Raw genomic sequence first — 23,157 nt, 5'->3', positions numbered from 1 at the left:
GATGCTCCATCGCGGCAGCTCCCACAGTGCCTTGCACATAGTAGGTGCTAAATACTAACAAGATTCGCAAGGTGAGTTACCATCTACTTTCCCATCCTTTCTCCCTTGAGGCTCTCCCAGCAACCAGCGAGGAAACTGGTCAGGGGCTGTCATCACCGTGTCCATTGGGGAGGAGGGCACCAAGGCCCAGCTTGGGGCAGTGACTTGCCTGAGGACCCAAAATAGATTGGCGATGTGACTAGGACATGACTCAGACTCTTCTAGCTCTAAACCTTGTGCTCATTCATTTAGTCAACCAATATTTATTAAGTGCTTACTATGTGCCAGGCATTGAGCCATAGGGCTCTCCCTGAAAATATTTGTAGAGCGATGAAGGAATGACAAAGAGGTTCGTGAGTGGGTGAGTGGAGGGTGGCCTGAATGTCCAAGTACTCTAGTTAATCAGGAGCTCTGTCACTGCTTTCATGCCCGCTAGCTCCCCCTACCGCACACACGTGCCAACCCCAGCAGGTAGGGAGGAGAGACCAAGGGGGAGGGACAGGAGTTGTAGCCACCTGCCCTGTGGGGTGGCCCCAGCCCAGGCTTGCGTCCCAGCAGCCCCAGCTGGAGCCAGAGGCTGGCCGTGGAGGTGATTTATCCTTCCTGTCACCTGCTCACCTGCTGCCCCCTCCTTGGCTTTAGAGACAGTCATCAGTAAATCAGGGACCCAGCTGCCGCCTAGCTTCCATTCCGGGGGCAGGGGCAAGGGGCCCTGGCTCATTTCAGGATTGAGATGGCACCAGGGGGATTGGGGATTCAGCGTGAATCTTCACAGCAGGGGCCTCCAGGCCTTGGGAGAAGGCAGGTGCCAGGTATAAATATTTATTTTTTAACAAGCTGGTGCTGAGAAAAGAAGCCAAGCTGGGCTGTGAAGCCACATTTAGCCCTGACCTGAATCTTTGCCACCTGGACTCCTGCCTGGTGGGAGGGAAGGAGGCGACGGTGGCTCTGTGAACGGCCCCAAAGAGTGAGAAGGGTCTGGGTCGGGGGGCAGGCCAGGCCGCTGCTGGGAGCCTCCTGCTTCCTGCCTCGCTCCTGCTGAACCAAGGCTTCCCACACTTGGCCAAGGTGGGAATCATCTCTGAGCTGGTGGCAGGGGCCTGAAGGTTAATCACAAAGAGATGCACTCTTTGTCCTAACAAGGTCACCTGCACGCCCACGCGTTTAACCACAGGACAAAGGCACGGTGTGAAATGCAAAAAAAAAAAAAAAAAAAAAAAGCTTTGGCACGTGGCACCGTAGGCAGGCACTTAGCAGCTTGCTCAGCCCCAGCCTCAGGGAACTAGAAACCACCACCAGGAGAGGGGCTGCTTTCTGTGTCCAGCCACCACCACCCCGGCAATCCCTGGGGCCTGAGAACTGTGGAGGGGAGGAGTAGGGCCAGGTCACGGCCACTCTGGAAACTGGGAGATAGGAATGCAGCGTAGTGGAGGAAACACAAAAGCAATCTTACCAATAATGACAGCTAACCGTAATGAGCTAGCAACACGCCAAGCCCTGCGCTCAGTGGTTTATACGCATTGTCTTACTGAATCTTCACAATAGGCTTAGGAGGTACCTGCTGTCATTATCCCCATTTTACAGATATGGAAACTAAGGCTTTCAGCAATTAAGCAAGTTGACCTTGGTTACGTAGTTAAATGGCAGGCAAAGCCAGGAATTGAGCCCTGCCTTTCTGAGAACCCGTCAGATGCCTTTCTATCCCACGGCTAGCCTGCCCCTGGGTAAAGCGGTATCAGTCACAAATTTCTAACGACAGGTTCTGTTACAGTGTTCACGCTACTCCTTCCTCAGCCCCACAGCTCCCACCTGGCGCCTTTTAGTCGACCTGTTCCCAAAGTGTGGTCTCCGGACCAGCAGCACTGTCGGAAATGCAGGTTCTTAGGCCCGACCCCCACTCCACCCTCCAGACCCACTGAGTCTGAACCCACGGGGCGGGGGAGGGGGGCAGAAGTCTGGGTTTGAGCTCACCCTGCAGGTGACTCTGGCGCAGGCCGCAGTTGGAGAGCCGTCTCGCAGGTAAAGGTCTCAAACCGCAACACCCCTCCCCTCCGCCCCGTGCCCTCCCCGTCCTCTCCCCAGCGGCCCTCATCCCCTCTCGGCCCCAAGCCAGGCACACTTGCTCGCCCTTTGTCTGCAGCCGCCTCATCACTCACCTACTTTTCTGGATCCAGCTCAAAGCCGATCTCTTACAAGGAGCGTTCCCTGATCGATAATGATTAGGCCTCATGTTTATATAGCATTTTTATCTTTTGGAGACCTTTCACATGTGTTGTCTCATTTCATCTTCTCAACCACCCTGCCAGGAAGCAGGGGGAATATGATTCTCATTTAACACATGAGAAGATGCAGCCTAAGGGGGTGAAAAACCTGCCCAAGGACAAAGCCACGTAGGGGCAGAACCTGGACTGGGCCCAGCCTAGTATCCCTAGACCAGTGGGCTCTCCAGGTGTGGTTCCTGGCTCAGCAGCATCAGCTTCACCTGGCACCTTGTTCACTCCAGAGCTCCCAAATCAGAAACTCCGGGGATGAGCCCCAGCATTTGCGGTTGAACAGTGCTCCGGGTGTTTCTGATGTAGGCTGGCAGGGGAGCCCACTGCCCTGGGGAGCCTCTCCCCAGGCTCATCTCCACAACCACCTCACCATCCCAGAGTGACTGTAGTCAAGGCCACATGGCGAATTTCCGAAGTCCTCTGCAACCGTAAACACATCTCTATTTGTCAACTTTTATCATCCCCATACAATGAAGAAAGGAACTAGGTATAATGGAATTTTATAAACATCCTAATTTCCAGCAGAGTGCCTTTCAGTTCATTTGGGCTTAATTGCCCATTTGTTGCGGGGATTGCTAACAGCTGGTAGGGTCAGGCGTGGGCACAGGGATGGCGCACTTTCCCCTCTGGCCCCACTCATTCAGTCTTCGTCCGATCATTCCACACGCACATGCCGAGCTCCTGCCATGGGCAGGCGTTGCTCAGAGTTCTCCCCCAGTCACGACGCCGTGCTCTAAAGCCCTGCATCTCGAACTTCGGTTTTGCGTGGGGATCACATGGGGGTCTTGCGAAAATGCAGATTCTGATTCAGCAGGTCTGGCGGAGGGGACAGGGTGACTGAGAGTCTGCATATCTAACCTGCTCCCAGATGATGCCAGTGCTGCTGACCGAGTAACAAGATTCGGAAAGCATAGTCTCCCAGGTGGCAGGATGGAGCCTCAGATAACCGAAACAGAGGGGGCGTGGACATCTGTAGGGAGTATCCTTGCCTCCTTCTCCAGCTCCGGCCCCTGACACGCCCTGCCTTGCATTTTCTATTCCTGCAACGCTGAACGAACTGCCTGTGGTTTCCCTACATACATCACTCTCTGTATCATCTCTGCCTGGAAGGTTCTTTCCTCTACACTTCACCTGGCTGAGACTCTTCTTAGAAAACCTTTTCTGAACTCCCCCTGGTTCAGTGCTCCTTCCTCGGGGAGCCCCTCTTCTGTACAGGAAATGCTGTACATATTCTCTCTCTCTCTTTTAAAAAATGTTCATTCTAGTAGAGTTCACATTCTTTTAAATTTTATTTCCAGGATCATTAACTTACATATTCTCTTAATCATATATATATATAACTGTATTATTGTTGCCATGTCTGCATCCCCTCAGGAGACCGTAAGCTCCTTCGTTGGCCTCACCCACCAGTCAGACCCAAGTAGTTCTTCGTCAGCTCCCCCAAAGAAAATGTTCCCATGGAAGGGATAAAGCCAGTGACCAGTGAGGTGGGATGGGGGTTCCGCTTATGGAGTCGTTGGGGAAGAAATAGAAGCCAGCCAAGCAGGCTGAGGGCTGAGAAGAGAGGGTTGCCAGGAACTCAGCTGTTTCTCTCGGGTTGTTTTGCGTTTCTAGCTTGCCTTTAAACGAGAGTATAAGCAACTGGAGAACGAAGACCTTGTCTTAGGGACATTTATAGCAGAGCACGTTGCAGGTAGTTGGAACTCAAGAAATATCTACTATCTGATTAATTGGAGGGAAATGAAAAGGATGAGAGGAAAGCTGGAAAACTGTTCAAATGTAGAAAACAGGTGGCTCTCTGGGGAGAAAGGAAGCATCCACTGAAGAAATGACACGGTTCTAATAACAGGCAGAAAAGAACCGTTCGTCAGCGGGGTTTCGGGCGAGAGCAGACAACGACGATAGCAACGAGGAGCTGGTGCCCAGGGCTTCTCTTGGATGCAAAGGAAAAAAAATATTTGAGACAGTGATACAAAGGCAGAAGCAATATACTATTTCTTTCTGGTAACATGGGAAAACAGAGGGAATGGAAGGAGGACCCCTGCCGTATCCGAGCTTCCTGTGCCACCAAAATCGTGGAATGAGGGAATCCAGGGTGGGAGGTGGGGAGAGAGAGATGACTCTGGAATTCGCTTGTCATCTTGGCTGGGGTGAGCTTGAATGGGAGAGAGAGAGAGAGAGAGACTGAGAATAATGGGAATTGGTAGATCAATCAATCAGCAAATATTTATTGAGCAGCTACCCTGGCTGGCAGCTGGAGAGAGCTCAGCTGGAGAGAGGCACATTAGAAAATTGTCTATAAAAAGGTGGTTGTGTGGGAGAGGGAGGGATGTGTTCTTCTGGAACAGGATAGAAGGAGAAGCAGGGCTTCTTCATTGTAGGACTCTGAGGGGCACGGGGTGGGGGGGGCCTCGGGGAAAAGCGCTTCTGGAGTTGGGCCGTGCCCAGCATGCAAGGCCCTGCACACCAGACCCAGGGAGAGGAACCTGACCCACGGAAGACCTATGGTCCTACACGAGGAGGGGGAGAGCCACTTTCTGGGAAGGAGACCACGACGAGTGCAGAGGGGCCTACTCACCCACCCTCCTTCCCTTCCTCCTCAGGGCTCCGGACGCTACTCTATCTATATCGCCAATTATGCCTACGGTAACGTGGGCCCTGATGCCCTCATTGAAATGGACCCCGAGGCCAGTGACCTCTCCCAGGGCATTCTGGCTCTCAGAGATGTGGCTGCTGAGGCTGGGGTCAGCAAATACACAGGTAGGCAGAGTGACGCAGGGTGGCGGGCTGGGGTGCTGTGGGTTGGAAGGGCGGGAGGCCTGGGGCTGGGGGCTGGGCCCTGGGCCCTACAAGGCTGCATCTGGTTCATCAGAGACCACAGAAGAGGGTGGGCTTGTGTCCCTGGGGAAGGGAGGATGAAGGCTTTATTCCATCCCATCACCCAGAGGCAGCTTCTCCAACACTTGTCTCTCCAGGGGTTGGTGGGCTATCTGGCAGGCGTGGGCTTTGGAGGACCCCACGGGGGATGTGGGACATAGGGTGAGAACACTGTAACATCATCCACTCCCTGGAACCTCTTGCCCCATTCCCTGCTGTAACCCAAATGATGGGTGAACAGGTTCTGTAGGAGAAAACTGACAAATCACAAAGGCCGAGAGTTAAAGCGTTCTTTATTGCCAAATAGCAGATGAAATTATTTACTTATACATAAGCGGCCAGGAATTGAGTGCTAAATCCCTAAGCTTCAGCTGGGTCCCGTCTCGGATAACTGAGCTCAAAGAATTGTGTTCTTGTTCCAAAACCTCTCCAGCCCCTTTTTTTGAAGACATGCTCCCCCCCCCACACCTCTCTGGATGGGGGACCTATTGTCAGAGTCTCTGACAGAGAGATCTTTCTAGGGAAGGCTGTTTTTCTAATTCTAGCACGGCTGCTGACTAAACTCTGATAATCTGCCAATAGACTGCTGATGGCAGAGCAATCCAGTTCCTGTTTGGGGTGCCAAAAATCAGGAAGCCAGAGCTATGCACAACAACGTCTCACATGAACTTCGGCCTCCCTCACCCTGATCCTCTCATATGGACATAGAGATCCTCTTGCTGGTTGACCTTCCCAATAATATCCATCCCAACTTGCACTACAGACTTCCAAAAGGGAAGCCCACCCAAATCCAAATCCTGGGGCTCCGAAGGATGCTTGATGGGGGTCATTTGGGCCATCGCCCTGCCTCCATACACCTGGGGGGTAGCACACTCTCAAAGCCCTACCTAGAAAGGGTTGTTGCAGCCTCTCCTGAGTTTATGATGCCTTTCTCTAGCAACTTTCCACCTCGGCGAAACAGGGAGATGGATGTTGACCTGTCTGACAAAGTTTGTGGGAACAAACGGCTAGACAGTAAAATAGTTTGCACAGCTCCAGCCCCATCAAAGTGCTCAAGAGCCCCACACGTGAACGTGCAGCCTTTCTGGCTGAGTGTCAGTAATAAACCAGGCTTTCCTGGGAAAAGGAATAAACATGCAGGAGCTTCAGCCTAGATTTGTACAGTCAATTTTTCTGAATAGTTCCCAGTTCTGTGCATTGGGCTGGCCTGGCAATTAAGTGCCTTGATCTGCAGGAGAAGGAGTGTGGGCTGGGGAGATGAAGCACTTGAAAATGATGAGCTGGAGGGAGGTGAGGTCTGGGAGAGAGGCTTCTACACAGAATAAAAGAATTCAGGAGGTTGCGGCTGGGTCCGAGCATGAAGGGGACATTGTTCACGCTGGCTGGGTTGGTGCATGGGCTAGCAGGAAACCAGGAGGGGGCAGGAGGGGACCAAGAGGAGACAGCTGAGGAGGACGGATGGGGATGGGAGTAGTAGCCAACTGCGCCAGGCTGTGCTGGAAGGACCGGGAAGCTCAGGGAAGGGCCAGCAGTTTCTGCGGAGCATGCAGGCGGGCCGGGGCAGCTGGTATGCCCAGAGGACACGGGAGAGCAGCTCTGCAGACTTCCAAAAGCCATTTGGCTGACAAGAACTTATCTGGCCCACCAAGTTACTATTGTGTCTGCCCGTCTTCCCCAGCCCACCCTTTCCTTGCCCACCAAGCCCCTCAACTCTACCCCGCGGCCCCCGTTGTCACTTCATTAATGACACACGGACATCTGGCTAGAAAACTAGCCCAAAGCACCCCCCCAACGCCCCAGGGACAGACCCCAAATGGAAGGGCCGCCACTGGAGCCCGGCCTGATTGCTGAGTCTCTGGCACATGGGGGCTGGAGAAGGAGAGGGAAGCAGGCAGTGATGAGCAGGGGCCTGAGCAGGCCCTGGGGGGAAGCCAGCCATGACCAGATGTGCGGTCAGGGAGCCAGAGGTCCCCAGAGCCCAGCCACACAACACCCAGCTGCTGGACAGACCTTGGAGAACCTCTTGTTTTCCAAAAGAACAAACCGAGGTCCAGAGAGAAGGGGCTTGCCCAAGGTCACGCAGAAGGTTTGTCGAGAAACTAGCACCCAGAGCCCTGACCCCCGAAGCTTAACCGGCCACAACCCGCTGACCTTTCTGATGACCTCCAGTTTGAGCATCCCAGCTCCAGCCTGCAAAACAGGAGGGGCTGGTGGAGGAGGAAGGCCCTGCACCCACCAGGATGCAGTCCCAGGGATTGGCACTCAGGGGCTTGATTTTGACCCCCAGTTTTCGTGGCCCGAGCAGCTGCTTGGCCTAGGCTGTGCCGGGCAGCAGGGGGAGGCCCAGGCAAGCTGTCGGCAGGCGGGCCAAAGGCGCTGCCGGCTCTCCCGAGGGGGAGGGGAGGCCTTCTCTCCGGACTCGAGCGGGTCCACGGGCGGCCACCGCTCCGCTAGGTCACAGTGCCATCTAGCGGCCAGCATGCCCACTCTCGGGGGACCGGAGGGCTGCGGGCTGACAGAGGGGCTCCTGCTGAGTTGAGGGAGGCAAGCCCACTCCCCCATGGTTCCTGGTTCAAGGAGAATCCCAAGCCCTGACTTTCCCAGATGCCTGCAGCCCTTCAGAGCCTGGACGGTGCAAGGAATCCTGAGAATCAGTTGTCCATGTGGCCGAGGGCCTGGCATGGAACCCAAGGAGAGGGAAGGTAAGGACCAAGAAGTCTGCACTGGCCTCTGCAGCCCTGGGTGACCTTGGGCACCTCCCCCAGCCTCTCTGAGCACCTTGAACTCGCGGTCTGAACTACTGTCTTGCAGAGCTGCTGAGAGGACAGGATCAGTGCTGGTGCAGATCCTGCCTCAGCCACCTCTCCTATGCAGGCAGTGATTAGCAATTTATTAACCTCATGGGCCTCCGTTTTCTCGCCTGCAGTGGGAGCATGAGAGTGAAAGGAGGTATAGAACATGCCTGGCACAGGCCTGGCTCAGGGATGGGACCCTCGGAGTACAGGAGACAGAGACACCCTCCTCATCTGAGGTGCCCAGGGGGATGCCAGGGCCGTCGGCTGGGCATTTCCCGGGTGCTGGGTGCAGGAGGAAGCACAGAGCAGGCCCAGCTAGCCCTGCCCTGGAGGCGGTCTCCGTGGGTCCCCCTGCCCACCCTCCAGCCCTGGGTGTAGTCACAGGCGTCTTCACGCCCCTCTCCACTGGAATCCGTTGGTTTTCCCTCTTCACCCTGCCTCCCCACCCCCGCCGGCCTCTACCCCCTCCCCAGGAGCTCTGCATTTCAGAAAGCCTCACCTTTTGAGGGAGCATCTGTCTGGGTTGCAAGGTGGTGATTAAAGAAATTTGGAAAGAAAATGAAGGTGGATTTATGATATAGGGTGGGGATTTTTGCTGTTGGCTGGGAGCAGTGTAGAACAAAGCGGAGGGCAGATCTGATTTATAGGAAGTCATTATTGGAGGAGAAGGAGAAGCCTAACGCCCAGCTGAGGCCTTCTGGCGGCTCCCCATCAGCCCGCTCCAGAGAGGTGACCGTGGGCAGCAGAGTGGGGGCCACGGAGCCCCCCAGGCTGGCAGGTGGCCACTGCCTTGCAGCGGGAGCACAGCGGATGTGACAAGCAGAGCTAGAGTGACAGGCTCTCCACCAGGGCCCCGGACCCTCAGGGAGTGCAGCCACAGGCCTGCCAGGGTCCCCAGTGCCCCAGGACATGTGCGGTGTCAATGCACTGGATGATTGACAAGAAAAGACAATTTTTTTTTTCTTTCACAACAAACACAAATACTCTTATAATAGAAATGTGATCTTGGTGCAGTTTCTTCTGCTAAAATAAGAGATTTTAAAGAAAGATCAAGCCTGTGGCTGGCCACTCCGGGCCTTACCAGGAGTCCAGCTCCCTCTTCTGCTGAGAGGCAGCTTGTGTAGGAGGGCTTGAGAGCACGCTGGGGGGGCTTTCACAGGCTCTGGGGTCACTCAGATGTGGGTTTGAACTGCGATCCGCAGCCTGCTGGCTGCAATCGTACCTCCTTGAGCCTCGATTTCCTCACCTGGAAACTGGTGCAGTGGGATGAGATGCGAACGACACCTAGGACAGGGGACTGGAAAACAGGTGGCCAGAGGAGCCGGTCCTGCTACCCCTTTCCCTGCCCGCTCTCCTCAAAGAGCTTCTTCAGACCCCTGCCCGTTCTCCCGCCCCCCGCCCCCTCAGCGTCCTACAGGGAGGGGGCTGCAAGCATTGAGGGAGGAGTGGAATGTCCGTGTCTAATACCCTCCACCCCGTGTGCTCGGAACCCTACTGGGTACCTGGACGGCTCACAGAGGGCTCGTGGGTAGCAGCACCAGCACCGACGCAGTATTATTCTATGTTTGAATGTTCGGGAAATTTAGGCTGAAAGACCCTGTTACCATCCTGCCCTGACCCTCACTCCCTGTTCTCACACACACACACACACACACACTGCCCATTCCTCCACCCCTATGTTTTCCAGCATCTTTGCTATCCTTCTACAATTTCTTGGATGCTCTTGGCAGCCTGTGGGCCTTGGCATCCACAAGAATTGTATTCTTTTGAGGTCTCAGTAGATTAATCCCACGGGTCCAGAGTCTTGGGCCAAAGGGCCTCACAAAGCCTCTACTGGTGTGGGCTCCAGAAGGACCCGGGATTCTACTCCCAGCCACACTTATCCCAAGTTTCAGCCTGGAGGATGCACTGGAAGAGTGGGAAGGAGCCTTGGAGATCTCATTCCCCTCCCCAGTTTATGGGGAGGGTGACCAGGGCCTGGAGGGCACACAGCTCAAGTTCCTGGAACAGGAGCAGGTGCAGAGGCCAAGCAAGGACCTAGAGGATTTTCCTTAGCATGGCAAATACCCCTGCCTCATCGTGCCTGGGTCTGGCCCACAACAGCAAGCCCCCCTTATTCCACGCAGCCTCGCTTTCCCATCATCACCCCACCACCTCCGGCTCCCAGATACAATCTGGCCTGTCGGCAGACCACCCCAAGACTGCCTACATGCAATCTGAGAAATGGATTGCCTATACCCAAACTGCACTTGAGTCTGCATCGCCAGAATGCAGGATTACAGAGGTTTAGGGGTGCAGTGCTTGAGGATAAATGAGGCTACCCCGTGGGTCTCAGGACCACGGGGCAGATAATCAGAGGGCGTGCCGGAATGTGGTGGGAGGACGAAGGGCACTGGGGAGGCATTTTGCCCTGCAACTCTAGCTCTCCCACCCAGCTTCGTGGGCAGAGTGAGAGGCCTTCAGGAGGGGTTGGGCAGGGCGTGGCATTTGCACCCAACAGCAGAACAAAGAGGCCTCAGAAGCCTGAAAGTGCTGCGGAAATAAGGGGATTTTATTCACCTAGCAGGTGGGAAATTGTCCCAGCTAATGATGATGTGGCACCTGACATTTTCCAAAGTACCTTCCGAAAACCAGCTCACTTAATATTTATGACAGCCTGAGAAGAAGCTATTTACTATCAGCCTCACGTTAGCGGTGAGAAAACAGATACCCAGAAGGGTTCGGTGATGTGCCCAAGGTCACACGCACACTTTCCAGGGCTGCGTCTCCAGCCCCAGCTGGGGAGCTGCTTGTCCCCAAGAGGATGTGCCCACCTCACATACAGAAGAAGTAATTGATGTAAAGTAGAATTTAACTCGCTATTGGGACATCATCCTCCAAGGCAGAAATAAAATTGTTCCTAATGGCCCCTGGGGTGGCCCCGGAAGATGTACGCTAAACCTCAGGAGGGAGAAGAGTTGGGGGAGGGGAGAATGTCCAGGTAGAAGATACTGAATCAGGACCCTCTGTTGTGGACCACACAGGATGGATGGATTTTATTGGTTTGGAGAAGATTTACATGATCCACCTGGGAGTAGAGTTTCCTCCGCTGCTCAGCAAGGGGTGCAGACACCCGGCCGCCCCTGCCTCAGACCCGAGTTCGGCTCTCCATCCTGAGGCTGCTGGGGCCAGTGCCCAAGAGGCTGGCTCCCTGTCAACTCACCTGCTCCCCAACTGTGCGGCGAACTTGCCAAGGAGTTGTGGGTAACATCTCTGTTATGGTCCGGTTGCCATGGCAATAAATTGTCACTAATTAGTAGTGTGGTTACCATGGCAATTTTCTAATAATTACAGGTTACAAATGGTTCAAGGCTTCAACCCAACCCAATTAGTTAATTAGAAAGATTTAGAAATTTGTCCAAGAGGGAAATAACCTGCTTTGTAGAAAATGAAGAGAATGTGTCACAGCTTGAGAGCCAGAAGCAGAGAGGAAATTGGAGGACACTAGAGTGGGGAGGACGGACGGAGTTGCATGGTGGCAAGTCCCAGAGCCCCACCTGGCATTTCCAGGGGCCCGGGCAAGGCCCGTGGCTTCTCACTGAAGCCTGGCCCTGGGCTGGAATCTGGCAGGACGGGGGTGGGGCCAGCTGCCCGCTCTGGGGCTCCTCTCTGAATGTGCAGAGACGTGGTGCCCAGGTTACAGCCCAGCAGCCCTCCCCACTGGCCTTAGGAAAGGCGTCCGAAAGCCTCCCCGCCCCGCACTCTGGCTCTCCTAATGAAAAATGCACGCCACATCTTAGATGATGCTCCCCAGGAGCCCTGTGGATTTGGTGACTCCATTTTCAAGAGGCTTGGGCTCTCCTGGAGAGCTAATTAGATTACCTGGGAGGAATATGAGAGGCACAGGGCCCAGAGTGTGTTCATTTGGAGCTCAACCATGAGAGTGAGGAGAGTGGCAATGCCGTTGGACCCATCCCCTCCTCCTGGCCCCCAACACCGGACCTGTTGGGCAGGCTGCAGTGCACATGTGAGAAAGGCCCCATGATTTCCTCCAGGGACGTCTCTCAGAGGGCAGGAGGAGTCCGGTGACCAAGAGAACCTCCATCCGGCATTAGCACAGTTTATGGAAACCTCTTCCCCATCCAGAGCCAGGCAGGCAGGCAGGTGGGGGGAGGGCAGGGGGGAGGTCTGGCCCAACATCTCTTAGGTCTGCCTGAGCTCTCGTTTATTTAACAAATAACAACACTAAGTTGTTCTGAGTTCTCTGATCACTATTCTTATTGTACTGAATAGCCCGTTAGAGCCTCACCTTTCAAACTTGACTGTGTACGTAGCCACCCAGGGGTCCTGCTAGAATGCAGGTCCCAACTGGTGGTGGGGTGGGGTGGGGGGCTGAGATTCTGCCTTTCTAACAAGGCGGCACCTTTGCGGCGGGCCCGTGGACCTCACTCTGAGTAACAAGGTGGTAGGATTCACAAAGCCCTTTCACGTGTCTCACTTCATGTGATCCTCATAAAAATCCTAAAATAGAAAAGGCAGGTCATGCTACCCTCATTTTACAGAGGAGGACGCTGAGGCTCAAAGGGTACCATAAATTGTCCAAGGTCACAGAGCTTGTAAACAGCCGCTCTGGGACTAGAATCCACATCCTCGTCCTGGCCAGGTTGTCTTCTGCCCAATATCCCCCCAGTGACTGGGGCTTCCGGGCTTGATTTGAAACCCAGTCGTTGGGGCCGTTTGTTCAAGATGTCTTCATATTGGACTTGTTGACACGGGTAGCTCAAATTTGATCTTGGAGACATCAAACCCTAATGTCGAGCTGGCTTGATTTCTTTCTTTTTTAAAAAGTATACAGTTATTGGATTTTTTTCCTTTCCAACTACAGAAGCAATTCTGTTGCAACAAGCCAAAAACACAAAGACGTTCCCAAAAAAGGTGAACTCCCGTCTCTCCTTCCCTCCCCAGATCCCACCCCATCTGGTAGCCAGGGTTAACAACACAGGGCGTGGCCTTTCCCACTTTCGCCCAAACTCAACAAGTTTGCACAAACACATCCAGAAATATCATGTATTTTTCTTTCTTTTTTTTAATAAAACTAAGATGACACAATACCATTACTTGGTGAATTGTATTTTCATTTAACAGTATGTCGTGGGCACCCCTGCAAGTCAATACATACGGATCTACACAGTCTTTTCAGCAGCTACAGAACGGTCCGTCCAATGGATGCAGCACAGCCCATTCAATCAGTCGTTGTTGATGGACTTATAGGCTGTTCCCAGTTGCTTTACTGTATCAAGCAAACCCAAGAAAGCAGCCTGTCGCCTTAGTCGGAACCCAGTCCTCTATGTTCTTAGGACAGGAGCACACCCAGTGTCTTGACGCCGGGTGGGGGTGGGGTGGTCAGGAAAATCTGTGACTTGATCAAATGGGTAGATATGGGCTAGGGGATCGTTGTGAGTCAGCCTCCGAAGGGAAGGAAAGATCTGTAGGGTGGCCTCTGTGTTCTATAGGTCATGGGATCATGGCTTGGGCACAAAGTGACTCTGTCTTGCCCCTCCCTTGCCTCATCATCGGTGTGGTCATCCTCCACACAAGTTTACAGGACTGTGAGCCCAGATCTGGGCTCAGAGAAGCATCCAGAAGGTTGGAATCTCCCCCGTCCCCAAAGCTCTTCTGAGGAATCACCACAGCGCTTCTCAAAGGCCTCAGAGGTACCCCGTCCTCCTCACGGGCCTGAGGCTTTGCTTCTGCCACTCACTGTGGGTCACTGTCCTGTCCTAGGGGGCCGGGGTGTCAGCGTGGGCCCCATCCTCAGCAGCAGTGCCTCAGACATCTTCTGTGACAACGAGAATGGGCCCAACTTCCTCTTCCACAACCAGGGTGATGGCACCTTCGTGGATGCGGCTGCCGGCGCTGGTGAGTGCAGCCACTGCCCCGTGTCCCTCAGCGCCCCAGACCCTCCCGGGCCTCTGGGTGCCCCGCCCCCTCCAGCATGGCCCCACGGGCCTCAGGGAGACTGGGACCAGTAATCACACGCACCATGCAGGGAGACATTCCTTGTCACCTTCAATTCCACAACCCACAAGCCTCAGGCCCCGGGGGCGGTGCTGCTGGGGAAAGGGGGAGCCTCGAACTCCTGACCAGTATGCATTTTCCAGCAACTAGATTTGGCCCACGTTCCTCTGAGTCCTGCTTGAGTCTTCAGCATTAATTTCCCCTCCAAGCTGCCTCTTTCCAGTTCCCCTCCCCACATTCACCTTAATCATTGAATTCAATCCAGTAACCATTTATTGAGCCCCTGCTAAGTGCCAGGTGGTGCTAAGAGCTGGGGATGCTGACCCTAATAAGGGTGTACCACCCTACCCTACCTGACACACAAACACACACAGGCATGGACATTCTAGAGTGGAAAACAGGTGAATAAACAAATAGCCAAGTAGGAAAGAGACTAAAATCCACACAAAATAGTACTTCAGGCCCCTAGCTCTGCTCCCCTTCCTCCCTTTGTGCTCATCCCTCATCTGCCTCAGGACCTTTGCACCTGCCATTCTCGCTGCCTAAAAGTGCCTTCTCCCTTTTCTCTATCTGCAGAAATTCTATTTGTCCTTCAACACTCAGCTCTATGAAGTCTTTCTTGCCTCCCTCTGTGCTACCTGGCAGAGATTCACACTCTCTCCTCTGCATTCACCCTGCCCTTGCATGTACTTCTCAATCAGGCTTCTACATCGATAAAATAATCTATGTCTACAAGGACTGGGTGCTGTACTCTTCATTCTTGACACAACACTTGGCACACAGTGGTCACCCAGTAAATTTTGCTGGATGGCAGAAAGGACACCTAATGAAAGTTTGTGGATGTAATCAGTCTGCCCTTCAACCACTTCTCCCCACCCACTTCCTCCCCAGCTTGCCAGTGAAAGGATTGGTTTCGCCCCTTTCTGGGCAGCATAGAGACGAGTTCTAGCCTCCAGATGAAGAGGTGAGCGGGGATTAGACAGGGGATCAAAGGTCCTACAAGGTCCGGCTAGTGCTGACAGCTAGCATCAAGTCCCTGAGCGTCTGCCAAACCATCGGCTGTGACTTACAAGTACCTAATCCCCCGCTCACTGCTCAGGAGCGCCCACTTTGAGCACCACCCCTCCACTCGTAGCCAGTCAACTCCCCCTCATGCCTTGCTCTCTTCTCCTTCCTGGGCAAAGCTAGAGCTGGAGGCTGCTCCCCTGGCCTGTCCTCCCACCTGGCATGCATGCGCGCACACGCTCACACACGCACCCCCCCCCCCCGCCACGGTGCTATATCCTCTGGCAGCAAGTTTTCTCATTGCTGAAAAATCATAAAATGAAGGGGAGGTGGTGGTGGAGAAAACTTAGAGGAATTGATAAGGTGTTAAAGAGATGGGAGCAGAGGTGAGCGAACAAGTTGGAGTGGGAGAAGGTATCTGGCGGGAGGAGAGAGGAAAGGTGCTAGGCCCGTAACTGAAAGTCAGAATGACTGCAGGGGTTTAACAAGACATGTCAAGAGGGCATTCATCACCCAAACAGATGCTGCTGTGAAAGGCAGCCTGGCACCGATTATTCCCGTGAAAGGGAACCAGCTCCTTGTCAAGGTGCCTCGTAGATAGCAGAGAGATGGGCCAGCATCGAAGACCACCGACATTAGGGCTGGGGAGTTTTGTAGAGAATTAATGGGGTATTAATCCTAAAGGTTAGAGGTTTCCCCTGCTCCTTGGCAAAGCCTCTTCCTCAAGCCTACGGCTCACTGTCTCTTCTCCCCGCACCTCGCACCCATCGTCCAGATCCTTTACTCCCCCAAGAGGGTACTCAGCCTCCAAGTTCTCAGGGGGCCCCACCCCCACCTTCCCCTGGCTCCCACCCCCAGGAGCTCTGTGGTTGCAACTGGCAAGAGCTCTCTGGGCCCTGGACTCTGTGATCCCCCTCCATTACATTGTCCTATCGCCCACCATCTCTGAGGGCCTGATGACCCACGGCAGTTTGTCCTCCGAAAGAGTCAGCATGGGTGTTGAGAACCAGCATCCACCACCTCTCAACTCCACGCTTGGCCTGATGGAACATATCTGCCTTGGGCAACCAGGAGGACAGGCCATCCCTCTGGGCAAAGCCAGCCCCTGTCCTCCCCCAGGATCGGCTCAGTGGGCACTGGCAGATGCAGGGACAGCAGAAGCAGGTGACACTGGACTCACAAGCTTCTCTTCCCTGAGCTCCCAAGGCACACTATGGGTTTCTGTGTTATGATGTGACATTTCCTCTGCTGTCACCAACGTCCCCGGGTGCCTTCTGTCAAATTATTTGTGTCTCTTCATTCATTCAGCAAGTATTTACTGAAAACTACCAGGTCAGATGCTGCGTGAACACAGGTGAACAAGAAGACGGCCCCTGACCTCATGGAGTATAAGGTCTAGTGGGAAAACCGGACGCTAAGCAAGTAAACCACAAAGGAACATAATGGCCCCTGTGATCAGCACAGTGGAGGGAAAGAATGAGAGGCTGTCAGGACAAGTAACAAATAGCTGTGAGGAACTGTTTTCATGGGAGTGGTCAGGGAAGGCTTCCCTGAGGAGGTGACATAGTAGCTAAGAGCAGAAGAAAACCAAGGAGCCAGGTAACCAAGGGCACGGGGAAGAGCATTCCAGGAACAGCAACAAGCTTGAGCAAAGGCCCAGAGGCCAGAAAGAGCAGGGCTCCTTTGAGGAATGACAGGAACACAGGTAGCCAGAGCTTACGAGTAAGGGGGGAAGGGGAGGGGTACCAGATAAGGTGGGCAGGGGCCTTGTGCTCCCCAGGCAGGAATTTGAACTTGACACAACAATACTGGGGAGCCACCGAGAGATTTAAGCATAAGAGTGATGACCAACTTACTGTACCCCAGTGGCAGTGTTGGGGTGGCTGGAGAGGCCTTTGGTCCTCCAGAATTTCCATGTCTCCGTCCCCTACCCATGCTACCCCAAAACTGAGTGAAAATCGTGTGCTTGCTGGGCAGATGCAGCTGAAGGCAAGTCTGGTTCCCTTTGCAACCACCTCCTGCCTCCATGGAGAAATTGTGACCCAGCAGCCGCGGCTCCCCAGCTCCCCGTCTGCTCCCAGGGAGGGCAGGGTCGGCACAAGGGTCACCCTTCCTGTCGCTCTCCAAGGAGCTCCAGCAAGGTGAGCATTCGTAGAGCCTGCAGGGGGCGCTGGCCTGAGGGTCCCTGTCTTTCCTCCCCAGGAGTGGACGACCCCCACCAGCATGGGCGAGGTGTTGCCCTGGCTGACTTCAACCGCGATGGCAAAGTGGACATCGTCTATGGCAACTGGAACGGCCCCCACCGGCTCTACCTGCAGATGAGCGCCCATGGGAAGGTCCGCTTTCGGGTAAGAAGGCACCTCTCCCTCCTGCCCCCCAGCACTGCGAGTGGCCCTGGCATGTCCTGGGGATGCAGCCTCGCCTGCACCTCGCACCAGGCTGAGAAGGGGCTTGTGGCTCCGCAGAGCCTGGAGGCAGGACAGCCGCAGTGAAGGTAACATCTGGGGGACGAGGATGGACTCCAGCCCGGGCTTCTCTCCTGTCTCTAGTGCCCAAGGCAGAGACAGCCACTGGCAGACGGGGGACAGCAGCTTCCCACGGTGGGCGAGAACAGGGCAGTGAAGGCTCTGGGCTTCATTCCTGGATTGGCAGCGTTTTTCCAGGTGGCTCCTGGAAAACCTGATCTTTTCAAGTTTAAGTTCTGGCTAAGGGTGCAGTGGGGAAGAGAGGGATGGGGGAGGGGGAGGCTACAGAGCTCCCAACAGCTGCCCCCAAGGAAAAATGGCAGGTGGTGGACAAGATGACCTCCAGCCCCTCTCTGTGCCCCCTCCCTGAGCTGTCAGTAGACTGCAGTGCCAAGAATTCTTCAAAGGGGCTGTTGGGTGACAGGAATAGAGGTGCCACCCCCCTGATGAGCTGGAGTTTGGGGCTTTCTCAGGCAGCTCTCATAGGATGGTTGAAACTGATCTCAGCAAGTCCGGATGGTTCTGGAGGTACCTAGGTCTCGCCAAAATCCCCTGCAGCAGTGAGAATTTACCTGTTGCTTGATGGTCCCAGGGGAGTCTCTAGGAACCTTCTGTCTGGGTCACCACCACAAGCTTCCTCCCTTGTAGGCAGCCACCTGGGGAGGCTCAGGCCCAGCTGCTCCCTCCCTTGAGACCCGGGCTCTCTGGGTGAGAAGGAGGCGTGCCCTGCACTCAGGCAGTTGGTGCTGGGATCCTGAATGATTTTCATCCTTATTCCGTTTTTTGTTATTTTTTAAGATTTATTTATTTTAGAGAGAGAGCGCACACGCACACACACGAGTTGGGGGAGGAGCCGGGGGACAGAATCCTCAAGCAGACTCCCTACTGAGCGTGGAGCCGGACGCGGAGCTCAACGTGGGGCTCAATCCTATGACTGAGCCAAAACCAAGAGTCGGACACTCAACCAACTGAGCCACCCAGGCGCCCCCAGCTTTTTGTCCTAACTCAGGTTCTCAACCAGGGGTGATTTTCTCCCCAGGACATTTGACAGTGTCTGGGGACATTCTTGGTTGTCACAAATGGGAGAGGGGTACGACTGGCATCTAGTGGGTAGAGGCCAGGGATGCTGCTAAATGTCCTATAAAGCACAGACAGTCCCCCCAGCAAGGAACGATCCAGGCCCAAACATCAGTGTGCTGTGCTTGAGGAGCACGGCCAAGCCTTCTGGTGGCCCCTCCCCAGAGCTCAGAGGAGCAGTAATAATGATAATAGATGCCCCATTTATCGGGCGCCTTCCACGTGCCAGGAACTGTGCTAAGCGCTTTACATACACCATCTCAGAAGCCCAGGTGTCCAGTGGGGCAACCCCAAGGGAGCTATGTAGGTTTCCATTTTTATAGGATCAATAGAATAATAATGAGTTAGAGATCCTGAGGTCTCTTTTCCTCCAGCTCTGAAGGCCTGCTCAGCCCAGCCTGGCCAAATGGCCAGGCTCTTCATCAGCCTCATTACTGCACTGATGGGGACAACCTCACTCCTGGCCTCCCCAGAACAGGCAGCTCATCAGCTCTCCCAGTTGGCTCATTCCTGCAGCTGATGGAGGGGGGCCTGCAGTGAGAGGCCAAGGAGCAGGCCAGGGGGCAGAGGGGCGCTCCCAGAAACACTAACTGTCCCTTCCCAACCCTTTCCATGGGGGCCCTGAGAGTTAGAGAGGCTGCTAGAATCTTTAAGGGACAAAACCATCTGTGATGGATATTCTTGTAATCAAAAGGTTGCTCTCCACACCTCTTCTTCTATTTCAAAGGAAGTCCCACACCTGGGGTCAGCACTTTGAGTGTCAGCTGGGCTCTCCTGGGCCTAGGGACTCCCCATGAACCCTGGATAGGTGCATCTGATACTGCAAACCCCCAAAGCAAGTGTCTCCAAAAAATCGAAAAACTTCCAAGAAAAAACACAAGATAACAGCAAAAACATAGCTGGAAGCCACCTCTGCTGCCTTCCAGAGAACCGACAGCGTGACCAAGGCCAGGACAGATGCCAGGGACCTAGTTCATGCTCAGGGCTTGCCAAGCATTTTACATGCAGTGCCCACAGCCTGAGCCACTATTCTTAGCCCCGTGTAACTGATGGAGAGAGTGAGATCTGAGAGGTTAATAACTTGCCTAAGATCACACAGCTAGTCAGCAGAGAAGCCTGGATTCAAATGCACAGCACTTTCCAGTGTCCCCCACCCCCGACCCCCCACTTCTGACTCTCCTGCAGAGGAGGAAGGACATAGCATCTTGAGTCAAAAGCCCCGGCTACCAGCCCATCATTAGCTATGAGCATGCGCGATTCCCCTCCCTCCCCCAGGACCTGATCACCTCACCTGCAGAATGGGAATGTTAATGTCTGCCCTGCCTCGAGTGCCTGGTGAGAGGGCTGTGTGTGACCCTGACCAGGGAACAGCCAGGTGCTCCGCTGGTGTGAACTGGGACTGTCCCTCTCACCTCCTTGTCCTCCTCCAAGCAGCCCGAGGTCTGTGTGGTCTTGGTGCAGCCACCGCAGGTCCCTTCCAGGGGAGGTGAGAGGGGAGGTGTTAGGTCGGCTGTCTCTTCTCTTGGATTGCAACCCCCAAACACCTCTGTCTGCTGACCTGCACCATCTCCCCCGGCAGGACATCGCCTCGCCCAAGTTCTCCATGCCGTCCCCGGTCCGCACAGTCATCGCCGCCGACTTTGACAATGACCAGGAGCTGGAGATCTTCTTCAACAACTTCGCCCACCGCAGCTCCTCAGCCAACCGCCTCTTCCGGTAGGTGCTTCAGCCTGGCCAGTGGCCTCTCGCTGTCGCGGGCTGGGAGTCAGGGAGGAAGGTATAGGACTCAGAGCGGTGTTCCCAGGGCTGAAGTGCAGGAAGGCCCCCTGATGAAGGAACAGACAGGAGGGAAGGAGGGATTGAGCAAGAGGCTGTGGAGAGGAGGGCAGATCCTGGGCAGGAAGCCGGCCTCCTGCTGTTGTGGGGGGAATGGGCAGAGGCACATGGCCCAAAGTGTGCCCAGAAGCCAAGCTCTGCAGGAGAGAAATCCATACTACCACAAAAAGGAGTTACAGAGTCAAATTTGTTTAGGTGCACATGGGGTAAGCAAAGACAGGCAGGTTTACTGGCTGCAGGACTTCTCAGGGCCTTTAACATGACCATGAGCGTTTTTACTTTCTGAAAGGTAGATGGAGTATTCCAAATAGATTTAACCACAGCACACCTCTTTCAAAGATTTTCCCCTTGGGACTGGTGCTCTGCAAAACATCCCTTGGGAAATGCTGGATGAGACAATTAATGGTAGACAAGGAAAAGGGAGTGACAGAATGGAAGGAATATGCAAGCATCTGCATCTGGGGAGGAAAGGTTGGATGTTCAAAGGCAGTACTTCTCTAAGAGGGGTCCATTGGCATCAGAATCACCCGAAGTACTTATTTAAAGTACAGAATCCCAGGGCCCACCCAGATCTCCTAAATCAGAATCACCAGGGGTGAGGCCCAGGAATCTCTATTTTTAACAAGTGCACTGGGCATCAGGTGTTTCTTATCACACTAAAGTTTGAGAACTGCTGTTGGGGAACCTCAGGATCCATGTGGCCTAAGACAACCCTTTTCCTGGCCTAAAACATGCTCCTGGGCCTCAGGAGTCAGTGGGGAGAGAAGGCAAGTAGAGCAGGGGGCCTTGGATTCAGGAAATGGGCCGGATCACCTGCTCGGCTCCCCGGGGCCCCCATCCCTTACCCCAGGGGGGGCCCAACTATTAATAAAAGGCAAGAGCTGTGACTAAGCATGTTTTAAAATATAATTATTAACAAAGCATCAATCCTGACTGGATGTAATCACCCCCCGAAGGCACTATATTTACTAATTAGGTGCCTTGCAAAAAGCTTATTCACAACTTCCAGATCAATTGCGGAAGATCAATTGCTCGTTAACAGAGACACTGCTTTCCTTCTCTGGCTAATAAAGTGTCACTCGCCAGGGCCCCTGAGCACGAGGGAGCCTAGTGCTCTGGTCGCTGTGGCCCGAGAACCCAGGCACCTCCCCCGTCCGCCTGCCCACCTGGCTCTGTCACACCACCCAGCCTCCCTCTGGCCACCCCAGGGGCAGGCTGGCCCGGGGCTGCCATGGACGAGGACAGGGTCACCCCATAGTGGCCCCACGGGTTAGTGTCTTTGCCTCCACACAGCAGCAGTGCGAGCCAAGTCCCAGTGGCAGACGGCCCCGACCGTGAGGGGCTACAGCGGGGGCCACTGCCTCGCTGGCCACTCTGCATGGTTGGCCCCAGCCTGTCCCTGTTGCTGAATGGAACTTGGCAGGCTCCTTGCAGGAGGTACTGGGGACTCAGAGCCTCCGTGTGCTTGAGCCTGCGATCTTTCAGTGAAGAGTAGGGTAACCAGGGAATTCGTCCCCAGACCAGATGCTTGGTCCTGTTAATGTGGCAGGACAGCAGGCAAACAGGGACTCTCCCAGGCCAGCCGAGATAGGGACGGTCCCACCCCTGACACTGAAACATGCCTCCGATCTCTTCTCCCCTCCTCACCCCTATGCCGCTCCTCGATCCTCGTCCCTGGCTCTGAAGGGGATTCCTGCAGCTGCCTTCAGCAGGTGTCCCTGGCTAGTCCTGCAGAGCAAGCTGTTTGAAAATGCAAATCTGGCCACACCCCTCGTCCACTTGAAACCTTTCGGAAGCCCCCCACTACCTTCTCCTGGACTCATCCCACACCTCCCGCTTTGTCCCCAGCCTGGCCGCTCTCCATTTCCCCGTTTACAGCTGAGCTCCAGACACCACCAGCTTTGCTCGATTCTGGGCTGTACCAGGCCTGGAACCTCAGGCTGCCCACCCCCTCTGTCCCTTGTCCCTCCCTCTTCGCCTGAGTGACTCATACTCATCGTTCGGGTCTCAGCTTAGTTGGCCCTTCCTCCAGGAAGCCGGGGTGAGCTTGCCCAGCTCCGCCCTCCCCTCAGCCCCTCTCCCTGTTGGCCTTCGGAGCTCTGCCTGAGACTCCCTGTTGTCACGGGCCCTGAGCCCCGTCCCTCCGGACGCGAAGCCCAGCCACAGGCCCCCAGGTGGTGACGGCACACAGAAGTCACTGCGGAAGAATTCGTTCGGCAGTACGGCAGTACATCGATGCAGTGGAACTGCTGGGCTTTATCCTTAGGAACCCTTAATTGCACTGTCACCTGAACCAAGGGATGCCTCTGCCCAGCTGCGGCAGAGTCTGTGGGACACCAGGGGTCAAAGGGACTGCGGTTGTTGGCAGGCTGAGGCACACACACCTCTAGCAGGTGTGTACACGCCCAAGTGCACCCAGGCGCGCCGCCCTCCGCCCCGGGCACGCACACGGGTGTGCTCAGCACCGAGGCCCCAGGCCCACAGAGCGTTCTCCCGGGGCCGCGGCTCAGCGCTGCAGAGCCCCCGCACTTGCGGCCGCACTCTGCCCTCCGGCCACCACAGGTTCCAGCTCTGGGGACCCCTGGCCCCTCCTGAAGTCACTGGCCACATCTCAGCCCGCTGGTGACTCTCTGTGACTTGGGCAGGCAAGAGCTGCCTGCAGTGTCGCGGGGAGAGTGATCAGATCCCTCCCAGCCCCCTGTCTCCCCCAGCATTGCTCCTCACACCCAGGCCAGAGCACCCAAGGCTGTGAGAATCTAATGAATGAGAAAAATCGGAGGAAGGCTCACCACC

At 54.9% G+C, this 23,157-nt stretch overlaps 1 protein-coding gene across 1 annotated transcript in view; it reads left to right on the top strand.

The window, feature by feature from the left end:
• Positions 1–23,157, top strand: part of CRTAC1 (cartilage acidic protein 1) — a 124,074-nt gene that overhangs the window by 85,756 nt on the left and 15,161 nt on the right. The window contains 4 exon segments of the mRNA XM_021699635.1: positions 4,916–5,072; positions 13,748–13,882; positions 17,189–17,334; positions 20,108–20,244. Coding sequence (XP_021555310.1) covers positions 4,916–5,072; positions 13,748–13,882; positions 17,189–17,334; positions 20,108–20,244 — 575 coding nt within the window.

This window comes from Neomonachus schauinslandi, chromosome 6, assembly GCF_002201575.2.
Source record: "Neomonachus schauinslandi chromosome 6, ASM220157v2, whole genome shotgun sequence".
NCBI classification, from domain to species: domain Eukaryota; kingdom Metazoa; phylum Chordata; class Mammalia; order Carnivora; family Phocidae; genus Neomonachus; species Neomonachus schauinslandi.
Note: the sequence above shows the minus strand (reverse complement) of the source record. Positions and strands in the feature narration are given on the sequence as shown.